At 39.8% G+C, this 20,007-nt stretch overlaps 1 protein-coding gene across 5 annotated transcripts in view; it reads right to left on the bottom strand.

The window, feature by feature from the left end:
• The window catches only part of LOC133371654 (epidermal retinol dehydrogenase 2-like), a 31,676-nt gene continuing 11,669 nt past the window's right edge, over positions 1-20,007 (bottom strand). For 4 of the 5 annotated variants that reach the window (XM_061599280.1, XM_061599253.1, XM_061599244.1 and 1 more), the window contains 4 exons: positions 10,252-10,351; positions 3,666-3,810; positions 3,190-3,315; positions 1-518 (listed from right to left, as the gene is read on the bottom strand). In XM_061599280.1, the coding sequence (XP_061455264.1) occupies positions 407-518; positions 3,190-3,315; positions 3,666-3,810; positions 10,252-10,351 (483 nt within the window). In that variant the 3' untranslated portion in view covers positions 1-406. The remainder of the gene's footprint in view (positions 519-3,189; positions 3,316-3,665; positions 3,811-10,251; positions 10,352-20,007) is intronic. The other variant, XM_061599270.1, reaches the window with a different exon arrangement.

Consider the following 20,007-nt stretch of genomic DNA (forward strand, 5'->3'; position numbering starts at 1 on the left):
TGATTTATCCAAGTCATATTTATTATGAAAAGAACTATTTCAGCACTGCTGCATTGCATTTGTATGTAAAAAGAGAAAGCTAAAAAAGCCTTAATTACAAATAACATTTGTTTCTAAGATTTAATTATTTAATGATTTTTATTCTAATAAAACATCAGTTCACAAGCTAGGTTTAACATGATCTCTGCAACAATTCTAAAAACAGCTGTAATTTTAAACAATCGATCACATTCTATCATCAGTGTAATTTAGTTCCAAAATAGATTTTATTTCTTACTTATGAGCCACCACATCTCTGATGTTTCAGGCACATATTAAGTATAAGAAATTGACACTACAGAAGTTCCACATATCTGATTTTTCAGGATGTAAGTCACTCAAGAGAAGCTGGAGTTTTTATTGCTGGCTACTGAGATTTATTGTCTTCAGTCTTCTTTGCTCGACCAGTGAACTTATCCATATAATGGAAAGCCCCCAGATAATCTCCAAGAAGAACACCTATTTTTGTAGGGATGATACTGTGAAGAAAGAACACAAGCAGCTAAATGTCAGCCTTTACGATTCTCTCCTGCTTTGGCACCATTCTTTTATTTATTATCCTGCCTTTCTATTAATAGTAAGCTGGCCAACAAAAAGTTCATAAAAACAAATTAAAACACACACACACAGCAACACAGGAAAATCAAAATGCAGGTAATTAAGGAGGCAGGTATCAGCATATAACCTGGTTAAGTTAATTAAGAACGTGCCTAAAACAAAACTATCTTCACCAGCTGAGCCAAAATAAAAGTTAACGTGTCAGAGGGCCTTCCTATGGAAGAGTTCCACAATTCAGATTCTACTCTTAGAAAAGTCCTTTATGTGTGCTAACTTCTAATCTTAGGAAGCTGCCTTACAGAGTCTGACCATTGGTCCATCTATCTCAATATTGCCTACAATGACTAGCAAAGGCTGTCCAGGGTTTCAAGCAGGAGTCTATCCTAGGTCTATCTGTAGATTCTTCTGCATGCAAGGCAGATGCTCTACCACTGAACTATGGCACTTCTGTATCAGCCTGTGGTTGCACCAGCCTTCCTTGCATCAGCCTGTGCTGGGACTGGAGAAAGGTTTCTCCATTACAGTGCAGGCAGGATAGTATGATAGTCCCTTAAGTACCCCAGACCCAATCCATCTAGGACTTAATATCTAGCATTTCTGAATGTCCACTGAAACTTATTAGTAACCAGTGTGACTGTTCTAGAAGGGCTACTATTTATGGATAGACACCTGAGTTCCTGTGAATTCCTTGTGGTTGCATTCTGGAGCAAATGAAGTTTCTGGAGATGCTTCAAAGGCATCCCCATGTAACATGTGCAATCAACGCACATGTTTCTGGGGCTAAGTACGATCTTCCCAGAATCAGGTGCAGTTAGTGTACTAAGCAAAGCTAGCCAAAGACTTTCTTGGCCACGGCTGCCCTGGACATCAAGAAGTAAAACAAGATTCAAGAGACTGTCACACCTCCACTCTCCCCCAAGCACTATACACAGCCCAGCATTTGGGGAAAAAAAGCTGTACCTACCATACATTTCCCTACCTCTTTCCCCGACCACACACATCCCTAAGAACTTCTCCCTCTGCTGCTCCTTTGATAACAGCTTTTACTTGTCATGTCTCCTTCTTTGCTTTTGCACCTTAGGGCCAAACTACACATGGCACAAAATAGGTCTCCTGAAATAGTCCCTTTTACTCAAGCGCAGCATGTTTAACTCACTATTTCCCACACCATTCCCTCAATCCAGCCCCCACCTACACATCTAAAGGTGCTGTTACAACTCATGGAAAGAAATACAGACACCTGTTTTTTCTCCTGCAGGGACACAGCAGCTATTATGAGTAACATATCGACTGAGATATTCAACAAGTATAGCTTCTCTCAGCATAGAAATACCATTATCAAGGTATTTATTTATTAATTCCCATTTTTAAAACACTGTTTATCTGTTTTGTATCTGTTTCTGTGATACTGTTTTATTGTTTAAATGCTGGATTTTGTATACTACTCAAATTCTGAAATACTAGGCAGTTCAGAAATGATTTTAAACAAATATATAAAATATATAAAAATAAATAAAGGCAGTTTCTGCAGGTCATTTCTGCATGTCATGCAGTTTTGAAGACACAGGAGTCATGCAAGAGAACAAGACTGTAAAGGTAATACAAGAAGAGTAATCCATGTGTCTGTTTCCTATGTTTGGCTCATGATCTCATTACCTGCACATTCTCTCCTCTTCTCCCCAAAACAGGCACGTGTGTCTTTTCCAGATAATAAATTGAATGCCACATTTCCCCACACTATATTCATGATCCAGAGATCTTCACATGCAGCCAGAAGCCGCCAGAGTATCAGTCTATCTAGCGCGCATCCCCCTGCTGTTTTTACCAAACTAAAGTGCCATGCAAACTGCTGCACAGGGAAAGTGGGTTGCCTTAACAGCCCCCGCAATGTTACCCAAGCAAATTGATGCCCTCCCTGCATACTGCATTTGATTTAAAAAGTATTTGGAGTCCCAATCATCATCATCATCTTTACTATCTGCCCTTAACCAGCAGGTCATATCAGTTTAAAATTCAGTATTAAAAACAATTAAATCAAATTACAACCACAGGAATAGGGTGGGTCATGGCTTTTGCCTATAGCTTCGTCCTCAAGTTGTTCCTTCAGCCTTCTCTGAGGCCTTTGGGCAGGGCCACATGAGATAGTTGGTTGGCCCAAAATTTTAAAGAGCAGAACTGCTAGACCAATTTTTCCCTTGCACCACACCTAGCTTTCTTTCAAACTTCTGCTGACCCTTTGAAAACTCTTGTTTGGTCAAACCTTGTGAAAGTAGCCAATGGTTTGTTCATGTCTGCTCCAAGTCACTCAGCTGCCCCAAGAGGCGACATCATATGAATCAAGAAATACATATACCGAGATGCCTCTGAATGTCATAGAAGATCCTGGGACTAATCTCTGATTGCCTGTCTGTTGCTTTGCTAGTGTCCCTGAATATACTACTTGGCTTTCCTTATGTCACTGGGTAGGCCTTTTCAATCTGTTAATGTTTTAAAGATTTTCATGCCCTAACAGTTCCCTCACCTGCTGTCAGGCTTCAGAAGAAGAGAGAAAAGGACAACAAATGGATATAAAATGAAAAATGTTATTCTTACCCTTTCAGTGCATGCAAAAAGAACATACTTCGCGGCAGGAAGACATATACCTGATCTCGCAGAATACCAGACACAATTTTTTCAGCTGCATATTCTGCATCTAGAACAGGCATGAGAAGAGGCCACCTGAAAAGAGATAAAGGATAAAGCACCTCTCAGTGGTCAAGTGTTTTCCATGGTGATGACTCATTTCAAATATAAAGGTGACAGCAGCACCATTCTCAACATATATTTAAACAGCTGAAAAAAATCTCATTATTATTCCTGCAAAACAGAAAGATTTTTTCCTCTACTTTTAAAGGGAAAAATTATGTTATGAAAGCATCAACCTATCATGCACACATTAATCCATCCATATATATCTCCCAATCAAACCTGCTTCCTCACATATATGTTTAAGAATCCAAGTACAAGAGCAAGTGCTGCTATGTTTCAATCAGTCTTCATTAATTCTCTTATACAAATAGTTAACTCACTTGGTTTGACAGCCATCAAACATTCCAGTGTTTATGAAATATGGGCAGACAATTGTAGATTTAATACCAGTCTTTCCCAATGCCAGCATCTCTAAAGCTAGAGACTCAGCGAAGCCAACAGCTGCAAATTTACTTGCACAGTAATCTGTAAAGTGAGAAGGAACATCTAGAAATAATGTAGTAGTACAACATTTGGGCAAAGCAGAGTGTTAAAGACTTGAGGTTTTGTGACACAGTCTACATGCAAAATAGTTAACAATCCTTGATAAATCTTTTGAACAGGTTCAGTCAAGAGAGATTGACTAGCCCAATGTCACATGGTGAGCTTCACAGCTAAGCAGGGATATGAACCCGTGGCTCCCTGAACTAAGTCTGATGCTATCCACTACAATTGCTTTCTACAGAACTACAAGTAACATTGGGCGAAGGGATCAAGGCGGTGGTAAATGCATCCTTGAATGAGGGTGTATTGCCATTAGCCCTCAAGGAGGCAATTATAAAGCCCATCTTGAAAAAGCCCTCCTTGGATCCCCAAGATCTAAACAACTTTCACCCAATTTCAAATTTACCATTCTTGGGCAAGGTCATTGAACGAGTGGTGGCCAATCAGCTGTCAGCGCACTTGGATGAAACGGATTATTTAGATCCATACCAATCGGATTTCAGGACTGGACATGGAACTGAAACAGCCTTGGTCGCTCTGGTGGATGATATGAGGATGGCACTAGATAGGGGAGAATTCACCTTTCTGGTCCTCCTTGATCTCTCAGCGGCTTTCGATACCGTCGACCACGGTATCTTACTGGATCGTCTGGAGGGATTGGGAATAGGAGGCACAGTATTAAACTGGTTCCGTTCCTTTCTCTCCGATAGACACCAGCAGGTGGCATTGGGAGATGAGGTTTCAGACCCTTGGCCCCTCAACTGCGGTGTGCCACAGGGCTCTATCCTTTCTCCCATGCTATTTAACATTTATGTAAAACTGCTGGGAGCTATCATCAGGAGGTTTGGGCTGCAGTGCCACCAATATGCAGATGACACTCAGCTCTACCTCTCATTTAAGTCCTCACCAGAGTTGGCTGTGGAGACCATGTCCAAGTGCCTGGACTCCGTGAGTGGATGGATGGGAAGAAACAGGCTAAAGCTGAATCTTGATAAAACGGAGGTACTGCTCGTGGGAGACAAAGGAGGGTTGGGAAATACTGACCTGGTGTTTAATGGGGTAAAACTGCCCCTGCAGGACCAGGTCCGCAGCCTCGGGGTGATCCTTGATTCCAGGCTGACCATGGAGGCTCAGGTTTCATCGGTATGCCGGGCAGCTTGGGGTCAATTGCGTCTCATCCGAAGGCTGCAACCCTACCTTCCTGTCTACCAGATCCCACTCGTAGTGCATGCTCTGGTCACCTCTCGTTTAGACTACTGCAATGCGCTCTACGTGGGGTTACCCTTGAAAACAGTCCGGAAATTACAACTGGTACAAAACACGGCGGCTCGTTTACTTATGAATAGCCGCCGTTATGATCATATCACCCCAGTGTTATACAATCTTCACTGGCTTCCAGTTATTTTCCGGGCTCAATTCAACGTGTTGGTATTAACCTTTAAATCCCTACACGGTTTCGGCCCAGTATACCTGAAGGAGCGCCTCCAACGTCATAAAGTGTGCCGCCCTACAAGATCTGCCACTCAGGGCCTTCTCTCAGTCCCACCGACTAAAGTGGCTAAGTTGGTGAGGACTCGGGAGAGGGCTTTTTCTGTGGCAACCCCACGATTTGGAACTCCCTCCCAATGGATCTTTGACATGCCCCTTCCCTAGATATATTTCGCCGGGGCCTGAAAACTTGGCTTTTCCATCAGGCCTTTACGACCTTTGAGACTTCCAAGGTGCACTAGTTCAATTGAACAATCTACTAAATACTGTAATTTTTGCATTGTACTGTACAGGCTATATTGTTTATTGTTTATTGTATTTTATCATGTTTTTATTGTACGCCGCCTAGAGTGGCCACTGGCTAGATAGGCGGCCTATAAATTAAAGTTTATTATTATTATTATTCTGTCCCCATTACTGGGAGTGACTTTGAAAATTATGAACACACAGTGCCAGCTACCTGTGCAGTCTCTTCAGCAGTTGGCTGGCTACACCTGTCTTGTATATACAGGCAACAGCATTTTTCCTATGCAGATCCTTTCACATACAAGCATCACTAGCCAAATGCACAAGTGACTGCACAGGTGCTGCCCATGCTTATTTGTAACACCAACATTCTTGGATTGTTTACTGTAGTCTTGTCAATACAAATTATTTCTTGAAGCATTTACATGAAGAGCGGGGAACTTATGGCCCATCAGATGTTGCTGAATTACAACTTCCATTATCCCTCACCATTGGCCATGCTAGCTGAAACTGATGGGAGATAAGAATCCAGCAACATCTGGAGGGCTACGGGTTGCCAATCCCTGCTTTACACTCTTCATTCTCCCATTCCTATTAAATCTACACTTCACCTCCCAGTGATTCCCATCTCCCAGTTAATTTCTATTCTTGCTAAAAGCAACCCATCATAGCTTAACACTAACACAAGATACTGAATCTAAAGACTCAGAGGTCTATACATGCCTATGTTCTAGCATGCTAGCCTTCGTAGAAGTATTTAATGAAACTGATTCTGCCACTAACTATCTTGAGCCTACATTATAGGGAGCTTCAGCTATGGGGCGGTATAAAAATGTAAATAATAATAATAATAATAATAATACTCTATGACCTTTTCGGATGCACACCTTAACGTGGTGAGGGGGTTTGAGTGTCTTGAAGAAACTGAGAGCAATGCCGTCAGGAGTCTAGACCAAGAGGCTAGACTCCTAGCGGGGCACCCAAGGTGGAATGGTCAAAGCTGAAACACCAGACTAAGATGCATCCAAACTCAGAGGAAGGCAATGGTAAACCACCTCTGAATATCTCTTACCACGAAAACCCTATGAACAGAGTATCTAAAATGCAACATGAGACAGTGCTGGAAGATGAGACCCCCAGGTCAGAAGGCACTCACCGAGCTACTGGGGAAGAACAAAGGACAAGTACGAGTAGCGCTGTAACTAATGATGCAGCTGGGTCAAAGCCGAAAGGAAGCCCAGAGGTTGATGTGCACAGATGTGAAAGGAGAGTCTGGAGTTGTACGATGCACACAATAGGAACATGGAATGTGAGAAGCATGAACCAGGGAAAGTCAGAAATTGTCAAGCAAGAAATGGAACGCATCAACATTACAATACTTGGTGTGAGCGAACTAAAATGGATGGGAATGGGACATTTCCAATCAGGCAACTACAAAATATTTTATGCAGGAAATGAGAAATTAAGAAGAAATAGGGTTGCTTTAATAGTGAGAAGTGATGTAGCAAGAGCAATTAGGAGCTACAACGTAAGGTCTGAGCGAGTGATATCAATGAGATTAAATGGGAAACCTATCAACATAACCATCATCCAAGTCTATGCTCCGACGGCAAATGCAGAAGAAGAGGAATTGGAGAGATTTTACGTGGAAGTATAGGAAGAAATTGATCACACACCAAAACAAGATGGGCTGATAATCATGGGGGATTGGAATGCGAAAGTAGGGAACAGAGAAGAATTAGGAATTGTGGGGAAATGGGGCCTAGGAGACAGAAATGAATCAGGAGAAAGACTTATGGAATTCTGTGAAGCCAATAATTTGTTTCTTGCAAACACATTTTTTGAGCATTTTCAACAACCGAAAAGACTATACACGTGGACATCACCAAATGGTCAATATAGGAATCAAATTGATTATATAATTGGTAGCAGAAGATGGAGAAGTTCCATACTTTCTGCAAAAACAAGACCAGGAGCAGACAGCGGTACAGATCATGAACTGGTCGTATCGAAAATCAGAGTAAAGCTAAAGAAGACCAACAAAACAATCATAACGCCAAAATACAATTTAAATAACATCCCAGAAGCATATAAAGATCAAATAAGGAACAGGTTTGAGGCTTTAAACTTAGTTGACAGAGAACCAGAAGAACTATGGAATTAAGTCAGAGACGTTATCAGAGAAGAATGCAAAAAGACAATACCTCTAGTTAAAAAGAGAGAAAGACCCCAATGGATGACTGAAGAAACTCTTCAAATGGTTAAAGAGAGAAGGAAACAAAAGCAAAAGGAGATAGAAACACAGTCAGAACCCTAAATGCAACAATACAGCGACTAGTATGTAGGGACAAAGAGAACTATTACAATAGTTACTGTATAGAAATAGAAGAGGACAACAAAAAGGGAAGAACAAGAGCCCTGTTCCAAAAGATTAGAGAAATGAAAGGGAAATTTAAACCAAGAGTAGGGATGTTGAATAATCAACAGGGGAACACACTGACTGACTGAGATGAAATAAAAGGAAGATGGAAGCAATACACCGAAGAACTCTATAAAAGAGATGCAAGGATGACAGATTCATTCATAGAGGAACCATATGATGAAGAACCAGGAATTTTAGAATGCGAGGTGAAAGCTCCTCTTAAAATACTTGGAAGAAACAAATCACCAGGAATAGATGGCATACCAATAGAGTTGCTACAAGCTACTGAGACTGAATCAGTCCAAATTTTGACTAAAATATGTCAAGAAATATGGAAAACTAAACAATGGCCCACAGACTGCAAGCATTCCATATACATCCCAATTCCAAAGAAAGGGGATCCCAGGGAATGCAGTAATTATCGAACTATTGCCGTAATATCCCATGCAAGTAAAGTAATACTCAAGATTCTACAACAAAGGCTCTTGCCATATATGGAGCGAGAAATGCCAGACATCCAAGCTGGATTTAGAAAGGGAAGAGGCACCAGAGATCATATCGCAAACGTACGTTGGATAATGGAATGGACCAACGAACTTCAGAAGAAAATCACCCTGTGCTTTATAGATTACAGCAAAGCCTTTGACTGTGTAGATCATGAAATACTATGGAATGCTTTAAAAGAAATGATGGTGCCACAGCATCTGATTGTCCTGATGTGCAACCTATACTCTGCACAAGAGGCTACTGTAAGGACAGAATATGGAGAAACCGATTAGTTCCCCATCGGAAAGGGTGTGAGATGGGGTGTATTTTATCACCCTATTTATTTAATCTGTACTCAGAACATATCATACGGAAAGCAGGATTGGACCAAGAAGAAGGAGGTGTGAAAATTGGAGGGAGAAATATCAATAATTTAAGATATGCAGATGATACCATACTGCTAACAGAAACCAGTAATGATTTGAAACAAATGCTGATGAAAGTTAAAGAGGAAAGCACAAAAGCAGGACTACAGCTGAACATCAAAAAGACTAAAGTAATGACAACAGAAGATTTATGCAACTTTGCAGTAGACAATGAAGACACTGAACTTGTCAAGGATTATCAATACCTTGGCACAATCATTAACCAAAATGGAGACAATAGTCAAGAAATCAGAAGACGGCTAGGACTGGGGAGGGCAGCTGTGAGAGAACTAGAAAAGGTCCTCAAATGTAAAGATGTATCACTGAACACTAAAGTCAGGATCATTCAGACCACGGTATTCCCAATTTCTATGTATGGATGTGAAAGTTGGACAGTGAAAAAAGCTGATAAGAGAAAAATCAACTCATTTGAAACGTGGTGTTGGAGAAGAGCTTCGCGGATACCACGGACTGCAAAAAAGACAAATAATTGGGTGTTAGAACAAATTAAACCAGAACTATCACTAGAAGCTAAAATGATGAAACTGAGGTTATCATACTTTGGACACATCATGAGAAGACATGATTCATTAGAAAAGATAATAATGCTTGGAAAAACAGAAGGAAGTAGAAAAAGAGGAAGGCCAAACAAGAGATGGATTGATTCCATAAAGGAAGCCATAGACCTGAACTTACAAGATCTGAACAGGGTGGTTCATGACAGATGCTCTTGGAGGTCACTGATTTATATAGGGTCGCCATAAGTCGTAGTCGACTTGGAGGCACATAACAACAACAACGACCTCATTACCAATGCTATCTATAAGAGTAGCTTTCTTAGCTTTCCTTAATTACTTCCAGAAAGCTGGGGGAGACTTGCCAGGCAACTGCCATGGTTTAATGATATTTGACAGACTGCATCATTTTTACATCACTGACGATTTCCTGTGGCACGTGCCCTAAGCAGTTTAATGCCATTACAATTGTATAGTCCCCAGAAATTTCACACCCATCTGTTGCTAGCACCAAACCAACAGTAAAGCCAATCAAAACCCAGGCAGCAAAGTTATTCCACGGAACTATTTTCCCACCCAATTTACACATAAATGTATCCTCTGCCCCAGACTGTGACTATGTGCTCCTAAAAAGGGACTTTAACACTTGAGGAAGGAGTCAGGAGTTGGCAACTAATGAGTTCCAGGTCAAACTAAGCCTTTGAACTAAACTCTGCATTACAGGAGCTTTTATGTACCCGTTCCAAACCATGTGCTGGACAGCACACCTATAATAACTGAAGGGTGATGAAGCCTGTGCCTTTAAGTTTGTTGTTCAGCACATCTGATGTGTACTACTTACCTGCCAGTCCATTGACGCCAATTAACCCAGCTGAGCTCGAAATAGTCACTACATGTCCATGATTAGAGGCTATCATGGCTGGAACAAATGCTTTGACAGTCTAGAAAAACAGAGACAACCAATCATGCTATAATAGATGAACATGCATGCATGTATGTGCTGGCATAGCGATCAAGACAGTGAGCGGCAAGTGAGCCAGTTCTCTTTTAAAATTTTACCCCAGCCAGGACCTCACCAGGTGTTCTTAGGCACCTGGCTGATCCTACTTTAGCATCAGGTAATAAGCAATACTAGTTTTGTTTGAGGCATCCATAGTCAGCTCTTCACTCAAGAGTCCCGGGATGATAGTCAGTAACATTAAAATAACAATTAACAATACAAAATAAATCAACAATCATAATAAAATGAATAGTAAGCAGCAAACAAACAACAAAGTTAGCAAACACAAAAATATTGCCATGGACTTCATCCCTGTCCAAAAGGCTGGACAAAGAAATGTGTCTGTACCAATTGTCTATATGAAAATAATAAAGGCATGATGCATCCTAGCGTGAAGTCAATGCCAAAGGTATCTTTAGGTATACTTTTTACTAAAATACTTTCCCAATATTATCAAGCATTGATAATGTTTCAATAATAGAATATGGAAAGCTTTGGAGAAACTGGACCTCCCTTTGCGGTATAAAAACATTTGGAATATTGCTATCCTAGAAGAAATTACACTCTCTTTACATTCACTCACAGGAAGAAAAGAACCTCATGCATTTTATATTGTTTGGTGGGACTTAATTTCATATGTCACAGAATATCAATTACAACAGCAACTTCCATTAGTTATCCAAGACATTTAGAACGCTTGATTTGAATTTATATTCTTTTTTATGATGTGATATTGCATATTCCATTCCACGTGTTCCTGTATTGTGTTTTATATTATATTGAAAAGCTTAATAAAAATGGTTTTAAATAATAATAGAATAATATTAGTATTATTAATAATGTTTAAATTTCACAGCAATACAGTACAAAAACCAAACACAATTAAGTATCAGTTTTAATACCATAATTCACCTTCTAATTCTCAACACAAGACTACCATATATTTGTAAGCTTGTCTTCCTTACAGTTAACCCAACTGACATTTGAGCAACATGCAATACTTTTGTAACCCATTCTGTAACTTGGGTTACTAGTTCATCAGTTTTTGGCAATGATCCTTTGCTGCTGTCAGAAAACCAATAGGAGTTTCATTGGCTTTATAGGACTAGGTACAAAGGTAAATAATATTTAGTGCTGTCGGCTTATTTTGAATGGTGATATTTCATTTGAACTTGCATCACCAAAAATATGCAAAATGCCAGCATGTCTACGAGGATTTTTCCAGGGTGGCGTGGGGAGACAAATAATCAGATAATTGGTCTATTTCTGATAGACCTGGTTACTGAGCAATGTGGCCTGGCCTCTGAGAAACTATTATTCCAGGTCTCCCCCTTTGCTTCTCAGTGGGTAGACCTGCTGTTCATCTGCAGCTAGATTTAGCAGCCACACTATGTCTTTTCTTTCCATTCTTTCCCTGGTTCATTTTGCCCCCTTTAGACTTAAATTGCACTGCTGCTACCATCAAATATGCAATACCCTTCCCTTGCATTTCCCTATAAAAACCCACCACACACACACACATCAGGATACGTAACACTGGACTACACCTCAAGATTGGCCTAATTACTTTTTAACTTTCCCTCCCCCCCAGCAAAATGGGTACAATATGGGATGACTACACAGGACTGGCAAAACCCATGCCCTCTCAGCAGCCCCACTCCCTACAGTATAGGTATAATAATGATGGACTTTTTCTGCATGGGCACCAACAGATAAATTTTTACACTTTTTTTGTGGGGATAACTTTTTTGAATGAAATAAAACCCAAGTTACACTCCCTGTTTGCTGTACTTCTTGCCCAGTCACAGCTAAGATAAAATTCTGCATACCTGAATTGTTTTCTATTGGGCAGTAATTACTTCTTCACCAGGGATGACTAGAAGAAAAGGCTTTAAAATGAATCAAGAAGTTCTTTCTATAGACAATGGGTACATCATTGTCACCTTCTATACCTAGATCGCTGTGGAGGTAATGAGAGGGGTACTGTAGGGCTTGGTCTTGGGCCCAGGGCTCTTTAACATTTTTATTGTTGGATGAGGTGCAGGAAATGCTTATCAGATGATACAAAATTGGGAGGGATAGATAATACCCTGGAAGACAGAAACAAAATTCAAAGAGATCTTGATAGGCTGGAGCACTGGGCTGAAAACAACAGAATGGAATTTAAAAGGGATAAGTGCCTAGGAAAAAGAAACCAAATGCAGTTCTAAGATACTTGACTCAGAAATACTACATGCAAGAAGGAATTGTTGATCACAAGCTGAATAACAAATTCTATTTCAGGGTGCATTAACAGAAGTATAGTTTCTAAATTGTATGAAGTACTAGTACCCCTTAGTTCAGCACTGATTAGGCCTCATCTTGAGTACTGCACCCAGTTCTGGACACCACACTTTAAGAAGGATGCAGACAAACTGGAACAGGTTCAGAGAAGGGCGACAAGGATGATCATGGGCCTGGAAACAAGACCCATGGGGAGAGACTGCTCAAATTACAGGAAGCCAGATTTTGACTGAACATCAGGAAAAATTTCCTAACTGTTTGAGCGGTACAACAATAGAATCAATTACCCAGGGAGATGGTGGGCTCTCCAACTCTGGAGGTTTTCAAGAGACAGCTGGAAAGACACCTGTTGGGTATGCTTTTAACTTGGATTCCTTCACTGAGCAGGGGGATTGAACTTGATGGCCTTATAGGCCCCTTCCAACTCTACTATTTTATGATTCAATTTCTTAAAATATCAAAAAAATTGAAAGGTGGGAGCAGACTAAAAGGTAAAGGTGTCCCCGCACTTGTAGTGCGAGTCGTTTCTGACTCTTAGGGTGACGTCTTGCGACGTTTTACTAGGCAGACCGTATATATGGGGTGGGATTGCCAGTTCCGTCCCGGGCCTTTCTTTACCCCCCCAGCATATGTCGGGTACTCATTTTACCGACAACGGATGGATGGAAGGCTGAGTGGACCTTGACCCCTTTTACCGGAGATTCGACTTCCTCCTTTCGTTGGAATTGAACTCCGGCCGTGAGCAGAGCTTCGGCTGTGTTACTGCTGCTTACCATGAACATAATAGACCCTGTACATTTTGCAGCATATATCTGATTCTATATGAGCTAGTTTTTTTTAAGTGAAAGGTAGGATCCAAAGAATATGGATCATCTGGGGGAGGCAATGACCCCTTTCACCCCTGCAGACATCCATGGATGTCAACCTGTGAATAGATGTTCTTTGCACAGGTACTCCTAGCCACACTGAATGTCTGTTCATTTTTCAATGCAGACAGTCCAACTGAAGAATCTCAATATTTCAAGTTTGTTATTTCAAGCTCAGAGAAACTACAAAGTTTAGTCTATGGGCTTTCACATCTCACCTTTCTATTTTTCTTCAATTTTCCACAAGGGGGCACCACCAGCCAAACTGGAGGAGTGAAGTTTCACATATCTGTTATAGACTCTAATTAAGCCTTTAATCAATACACAAAGCTTGCTAGTAGCAATAGTTATCTCATTTTTTTTTTAAATGGACTGTTCTTTTGAAAAACTTATGACCATTTACCTATAGCCTCATTTCTACTTCTGGGAAGTAGAAACAATAAAGACAGATTTTATAGGGAAGTCTTTTTATTGCAACAAAAAGCTGTATTTTTCTATTATTACTTGCAAACACAGAACACTTTTCAGACAACTGTTTCTAGTACAGTATGTCAAAGAAAATGTAAATGTACTACTGCTTTCAAGTAGATTCCGACTCATGGGGATCCTATGAATAGGGTTTTCGTGAGGCTGAGAGACAGTGACTGGCCCAAGGTCACCCAGTGAGCTTAATGGCTATGTGGGGATTCAAACCCTGGTCTCCTAGGTCGTACCTTAACCACTACATCACTTAGCTACATTTTCTACTGGATATTTGCTCACCAACCCTACTGGGACTTTTAAATATCATGATTTGTCCCCCAGAAATTAGAACTTCTCCAAATATGGAAGCAGGCAGGAAATGAGCAGAAAGGTGCTCCTTCCACCTTCTCAAGTCATACAAGGAACTTTGTTGCACATGTGTGAAAGGGAGGATGCCAAGTTTTCTGGAGCTTTCTAGAAAGTCCCACTAGTTGTCTGTGCAGGGATGTTTCCTGTTTGCAGGATTACACAGGGTACCAAATTGACTTAAGAACAGCTGTAACAGATGAACGAGCCTTCCCCAACCTGTTGTCCTCCAGATGTTCTGGACTACAACTCCCATCAATCCAGCCTGTTGTGCTGTTATCTATCAAAAAAGCAAAGAAGCAAGCTTCACAGAATCCAAAGAAGTGACGTTTTATCCAAGTTGACTTTTTCTTTTAAAGAACAGGGAGTAGCGCTTCTGTGTGCATGTGCGTGCGTGCGTGCTTTCTCAGCAATTCTTACACTAACTGTAAGGAATACCAGTGTTATAATCCCCCATATTACTTATAGGGACCAAGGCAGAGAGAGATTAGCCTGCTCATGGCTGCCTACTGAGTTCATGGCAGTGCTGAGATTTGCAACCCGACAGTGGCATCTAGTAACATTTTGGCATGGTACGGCTGCAACTATTTCCTTTGCTGTTTCCATCACTACAGGAATTGTACAGCACCTATTCAGTAAAATGTGCTATGACACATGTGCAGAGTGCTACTGTCTTTTTACTAAAAATATATATCAATTCTCTGTACATCTACAGACACAGGATGAGCTTCCGTGTAAGAGGGCCCAAGTATGATTCTCAGACAAGATTGACTCCATGCCTCTTATTTAGAAATTAAGCCATATCACACGACATACATTTCTGAATTCATGTATTGCTTACAGCTAGATATCCATTGCAAAAAATCTTATAAACACACAAAACCTTTAAAACGTGAGAATATAAAGACGGCTCTTCTGGATCAGGCCAATGGCCCATCGAGTTCAGCATCCTGTTCTCACAGTGAATAATCAGATGCCTCTAGAAAGCCCAAAAGCAGAACATGAGTCCAAAAGCACTCTCCCCTCCTGCAGTTTCCTGCAACTGGTATTCAGATGCATACTGGATCATTCCAGTAGATTTCACCAGATTTGAATGTAAGTGGTTGCTGCACCATTTTTTACAAAAAGAATTCATATTGTAAGCATGTATATGTATATGTGTATATATATACACACACACAATTCCTACCCATATTGAGACACCAAAGACAAAATTAGAAAAAATGTATGTGGCATCCCTGATTTATACGGGGATTGGAAAGGGGGGGAAGATTATAAAAACGGTCGCTGCAAGGTTTGCATTATCTTTAATTTCTCTGCTTCTAGAAATATCAACTTTAACAAGAAAGGTTTTATTCACCATAGTCTGTACTTCATTTTCATATATTTATTAATTACTTTACACTAAATACAGGGTGAGCAGAAACCAAGTAAAGACAGAAAAAGAATTGTGTTTTTTGCCCTTGTATCACAAAAGGAGGTTAATTGAAAAATCTGACATTTTGCTCACAGAAAGCCTGTCAGTGCAAGCATCACCACCTACTTTCATCATGGCGTTTTGCCAAATTTTAAGAAAAATAACTTTCATTTTTTATACATTTTGCTATTGCAGCGAGTATATCATTATACAGCCACAAGAGTGGCTGTATACTATAGCCAGCATGGATTTTTTGCATCCGCAATGTAAAACTGAAAATACCCTCCGCATGCCATTCTGATGCTTCCCATAAGCTCATTTCAAAACAAAAACAAAAGTATAGTCCTGAACTCAGAAACACTTGCTTAACAACCCTCTAAATTTTCATGGTGATATACAATAGTCAGAGACAATCGAGAATTCAAAGTGTAAAAAGAGAGAGAAAAACCAGGCCCCTTTTGGACTTTTTTCCTGGCAGAGTTCTCATAATTTGTTGAAATTAATTAAAACTCAGCCATGTTCACAGAGTACCTGTAATCCTGTTACTGACCTTGCCCCATACTCTGACCTTCATCTTCTGCAGTTTAAAAGTTTAAAAAATGCCTGGCTGATTTTTAATTAATTTAAGACATTTTTGCATTGAACTCAATGATAATTCTTTAATAGGCAAAAAAACTTGCAGTTTAAGAACGTACCTGTACCTCACAGATATTTCTATCAAACTTTAAAAAGCAGGGAAATTGGGCAGCTACAGTGAATTCAACTGGGGAGCAGGAGACCTGAGATATTGTACTAACCTACAAATTTGTCAAAATGCAAACACCATTTGGGTTGGTCTTTCACAGTCCAATCCACTTCCTGTGTAGCTTGGAAGAATTTGGTAATGTGCCTCTGAGCATATGGTGAGTGGTGGCAACACCTGCCATTTCCAAAGATGGAGAATTATATTTCTTTATGTTTGTTGGGATTCTTACTTTGCTTCTTTCCTGTGTCACTAATGTTTCTACAGAGAATTTAACCTAGAAAATTTTATTTCCCTCATTATTCATCCTAGAAATCTGTGTCAAATTTATTTTTATTAATTTCAAAGCCTTTTTATTGGTCAATGTCATATGATGATGAAGACAGCCTTTTGTGTTTCAAATTGGAGGTTATGTTCTATACTGGGTGTATTAACTGTTGAATCTGAAACTGCAGTTTGATGTAAAATCAGACTGATTACAATATGTTGCCACTTCAGCAATGACTCTACTGTTGGAAAAAAGAGTATACATGTTTTTACCCTGCTATGTTTAAACCACTTCATTTAAGGCAAGGTGGGCATGGTCAATTAAAACACAGAGCACACCTAGAATTTTGCTAGAATATATTTCACCTCCCACTATTTTATCTTGTGCAAATTGAGACACTCCTGAGGTCCACTGGAGACTCTTCTGCAGAATAGTCAGTGCCATTATTCCACAGTTATTTTTGAAGTTTTTTTAGTGTAAATTTTGCAAAGTGTTGCTATACTTCACATATTCACAAAAATAGAAACAAAAGAAAATGATTTCCTATAGGAAACTTCACTAAAATTGCAAAGTAAATCAGACGTATTTAAAATGACCATCTGAACTATATCAACTGTCTTAATAATGTTGCTTCCTCCCCGTGAAAACAAGATCAGCACAGCACATGTCTTTGGTATTATTTGGGCTGATTGCAGGTGTTGCCACCACTCACCATATGCTCAGAGGCACACATTACCAAATTTTTGCAAAATACACAGGAAGTACATTGGACTGTGAAGACCAACCCAAATGGTGTTTGCATTTTGACAAATTCATAGGGCAGTACAATATCTCAGAAAGGAGGTCAGGTCTCCTGTGCCCCTGGTGCATTCACTATAGCTGTCCCATTTCCCTGCTTTTTAAAGTTTGATAGAAATATATTTGGGCTATAGGCACATTCTTAAACCGCAAGATTTTTTGCCTATTCATGAATTTCTCTGCTTTTTAATCTGGGAGGTAAGAAATGGGATCCTGTGCAAGTTTGCTGAGAATGGATTGATCATTTGCATGCTTATTGAGTTCAGTGGGGTTTATTCCTCTGCAATTATGCTTAGGATAGGTGACACTGACCACAGGGGATGGGGAGAAGAGGAGGGGGAACCCATTTCTTACCCCCCGGATTAAAAAGCACAGAAATTCACTGAGAGTGAATAATGTTACTGAAAAAAGCTTATATCTGATGCCTGAGGCATTGTAGAAGGGTGGTAAACTTTCTGTTCATTTCTTCTCAGTTCCTCTATGGGCATTTTCTTTGATTTGTAATGGTAGAAATGTTTTTTCTTTCTTCAACCACAAGGTGGAGCTCAATGTCTGTTTTAATTTTGTGTTACATTGATAGATAATGGAAAAAAAATCTTCTTAAAGATTGGACAAAACACCATGACAAAAATTGTTGGTGATGCTTGCAGTGACTGAGGATTTCTGTGAGCAAAATGTCAGATTTTTCAATTAACCTCTTTTTGAAAATTTTTAAATGGTGCAGCAACCACCACCTGGTGAAAGTATCTGGACTGACGCTACTGCCTCTGACCACGGAAGAAGAGCATAGCCAGGTCACGGTTCACACTCTTAACCATTACACCACAACAACAATCCATTGGGACGATGACAGCTTCACTATGCTAGCTGCAGTTTTATTTTCAAAAGGTTTCTTTAAAAATCCCAACAGTTCATGTTTATTTCCCCACTGCTGCTGTACTACCCAGTTTACATTTTAAAAGAGCTGTCAATTACATTCCAAGTTCTCTTTCCTTGGGGTTTTAACCAGATAGAACTACCAACAGTTTATATGGTTAGATCTTTATTTTATCTTTTGTCACAGCGCACATCATTCTACCAGGGATCCACAAATTCTGGTTTGGTAGTCCATCTTTTTTTTTTTTTAAAGCCAGCTGGGAGTAACAATATGTGAAGAGTAACAATATTTGATGCATTTCCTGTTTAATCAGATTGAAGTAATGCAACTCAGGCTTTATCTAGGCTAACGAACAAGTGAAACATGGTGTCTGTGCATGCATGTATTAGAGAGAAACCTTTTGGGGCCTTTGGGCACATTTATAAACATGAGAAACTGCTGTGGGCATCTCATGCACATACCACACACTATCCTTTTAGATACATTAGAATGCTTCTTTCAACCCCAATTTCAGTGGGGGAAGGGAACCTGCAGACACCAGAGAAGGTGGCCCTCATTTAAACTTACATTCATGTCATAGCTTTTAACTGTTTATTTCCTATTCTATTTTATAAAAAAGGCTGATTTTTCCCTTTTGCACACGTTTCTATTAAAGGCTCAAATAAACGTTACATGAAACATTTACATTTTTTTGTACAAAACCCAAGATGTGGGAAGAATACGAGTTTAGTCCAATAAGATGTCTATTTCCTGTCAAAAGTATTTTATTGCAAAAGTGAAAACAACTGATCAGGCTTTCAAGAAGCAGGAGCAATCCTATGGCTTCCTGAAACTAATACTTTTGTGTATGTGTCATGAGTTTTCCTTAGTTTGAAGTTGCTTCAGATGCATTTTTCCCCAAACTAGATCTTCTGCCCACAGATTTTCAGGTCATGCTCTGAGATTTATTTCTTATTTGGGATTTATTATGAACACAGTTTTCAGCATGCAAGATCCTTCATTTAAGATTCCAAGAACAGCCCATCCAGTTATACCATTATTCAATATTTTAAAATATATGTTAATAAAGAAGGGGTGCTAAATTGTTGCAATTTTTTGGTCTGTTGCCAACAGCAGAACTTATCCAGCAAGCACTTCTGTTTTATTTTTGTTTCCTTATCTTAGACTAAGAAAGCGTTTGGGGATTTTATAAGATACACCTGCAGGGCGGGAGTTTACAGTTGTGTGGGAGTCACCCCTGCTTTTTATACTTTTATAGTTCTCTCAGCATTTTGTTTGCATTTTGTGTGCTAATGGTTTTGGGTGTTTGTTTTTGTTAGCCCAAAGTAGTAGATGTTCTCGTTTGTTTGTGGCTTTTTTTTACCCCTCCTGATTTGTGCTGACATAACAACCAACCAACCAACCAACCAAACAGAAAGCAGCATCTGGAAGCAGTAAATGGAACAGAAGTATGAGGAAACTTAAAGACTTAGGAGCTCAAATAAAGATGAAAATGCTGTGTTACCAAACAGCAAGCAG

This window comes from Rhineura floridana, chromosome 1 (assembly GCF_030035675.1).
Source record: "Rhineura floridana isolate rRhiFlo1 chromosome 1, rRhiFlo1.hap2, whole genome shotgun sequence".
Lineage (NCBI taxonomy): Eukaryota > Metazoa > Chordata > Lepidosauria > Squamata > Rhineuridae > Rhineura > Rhineura floridana.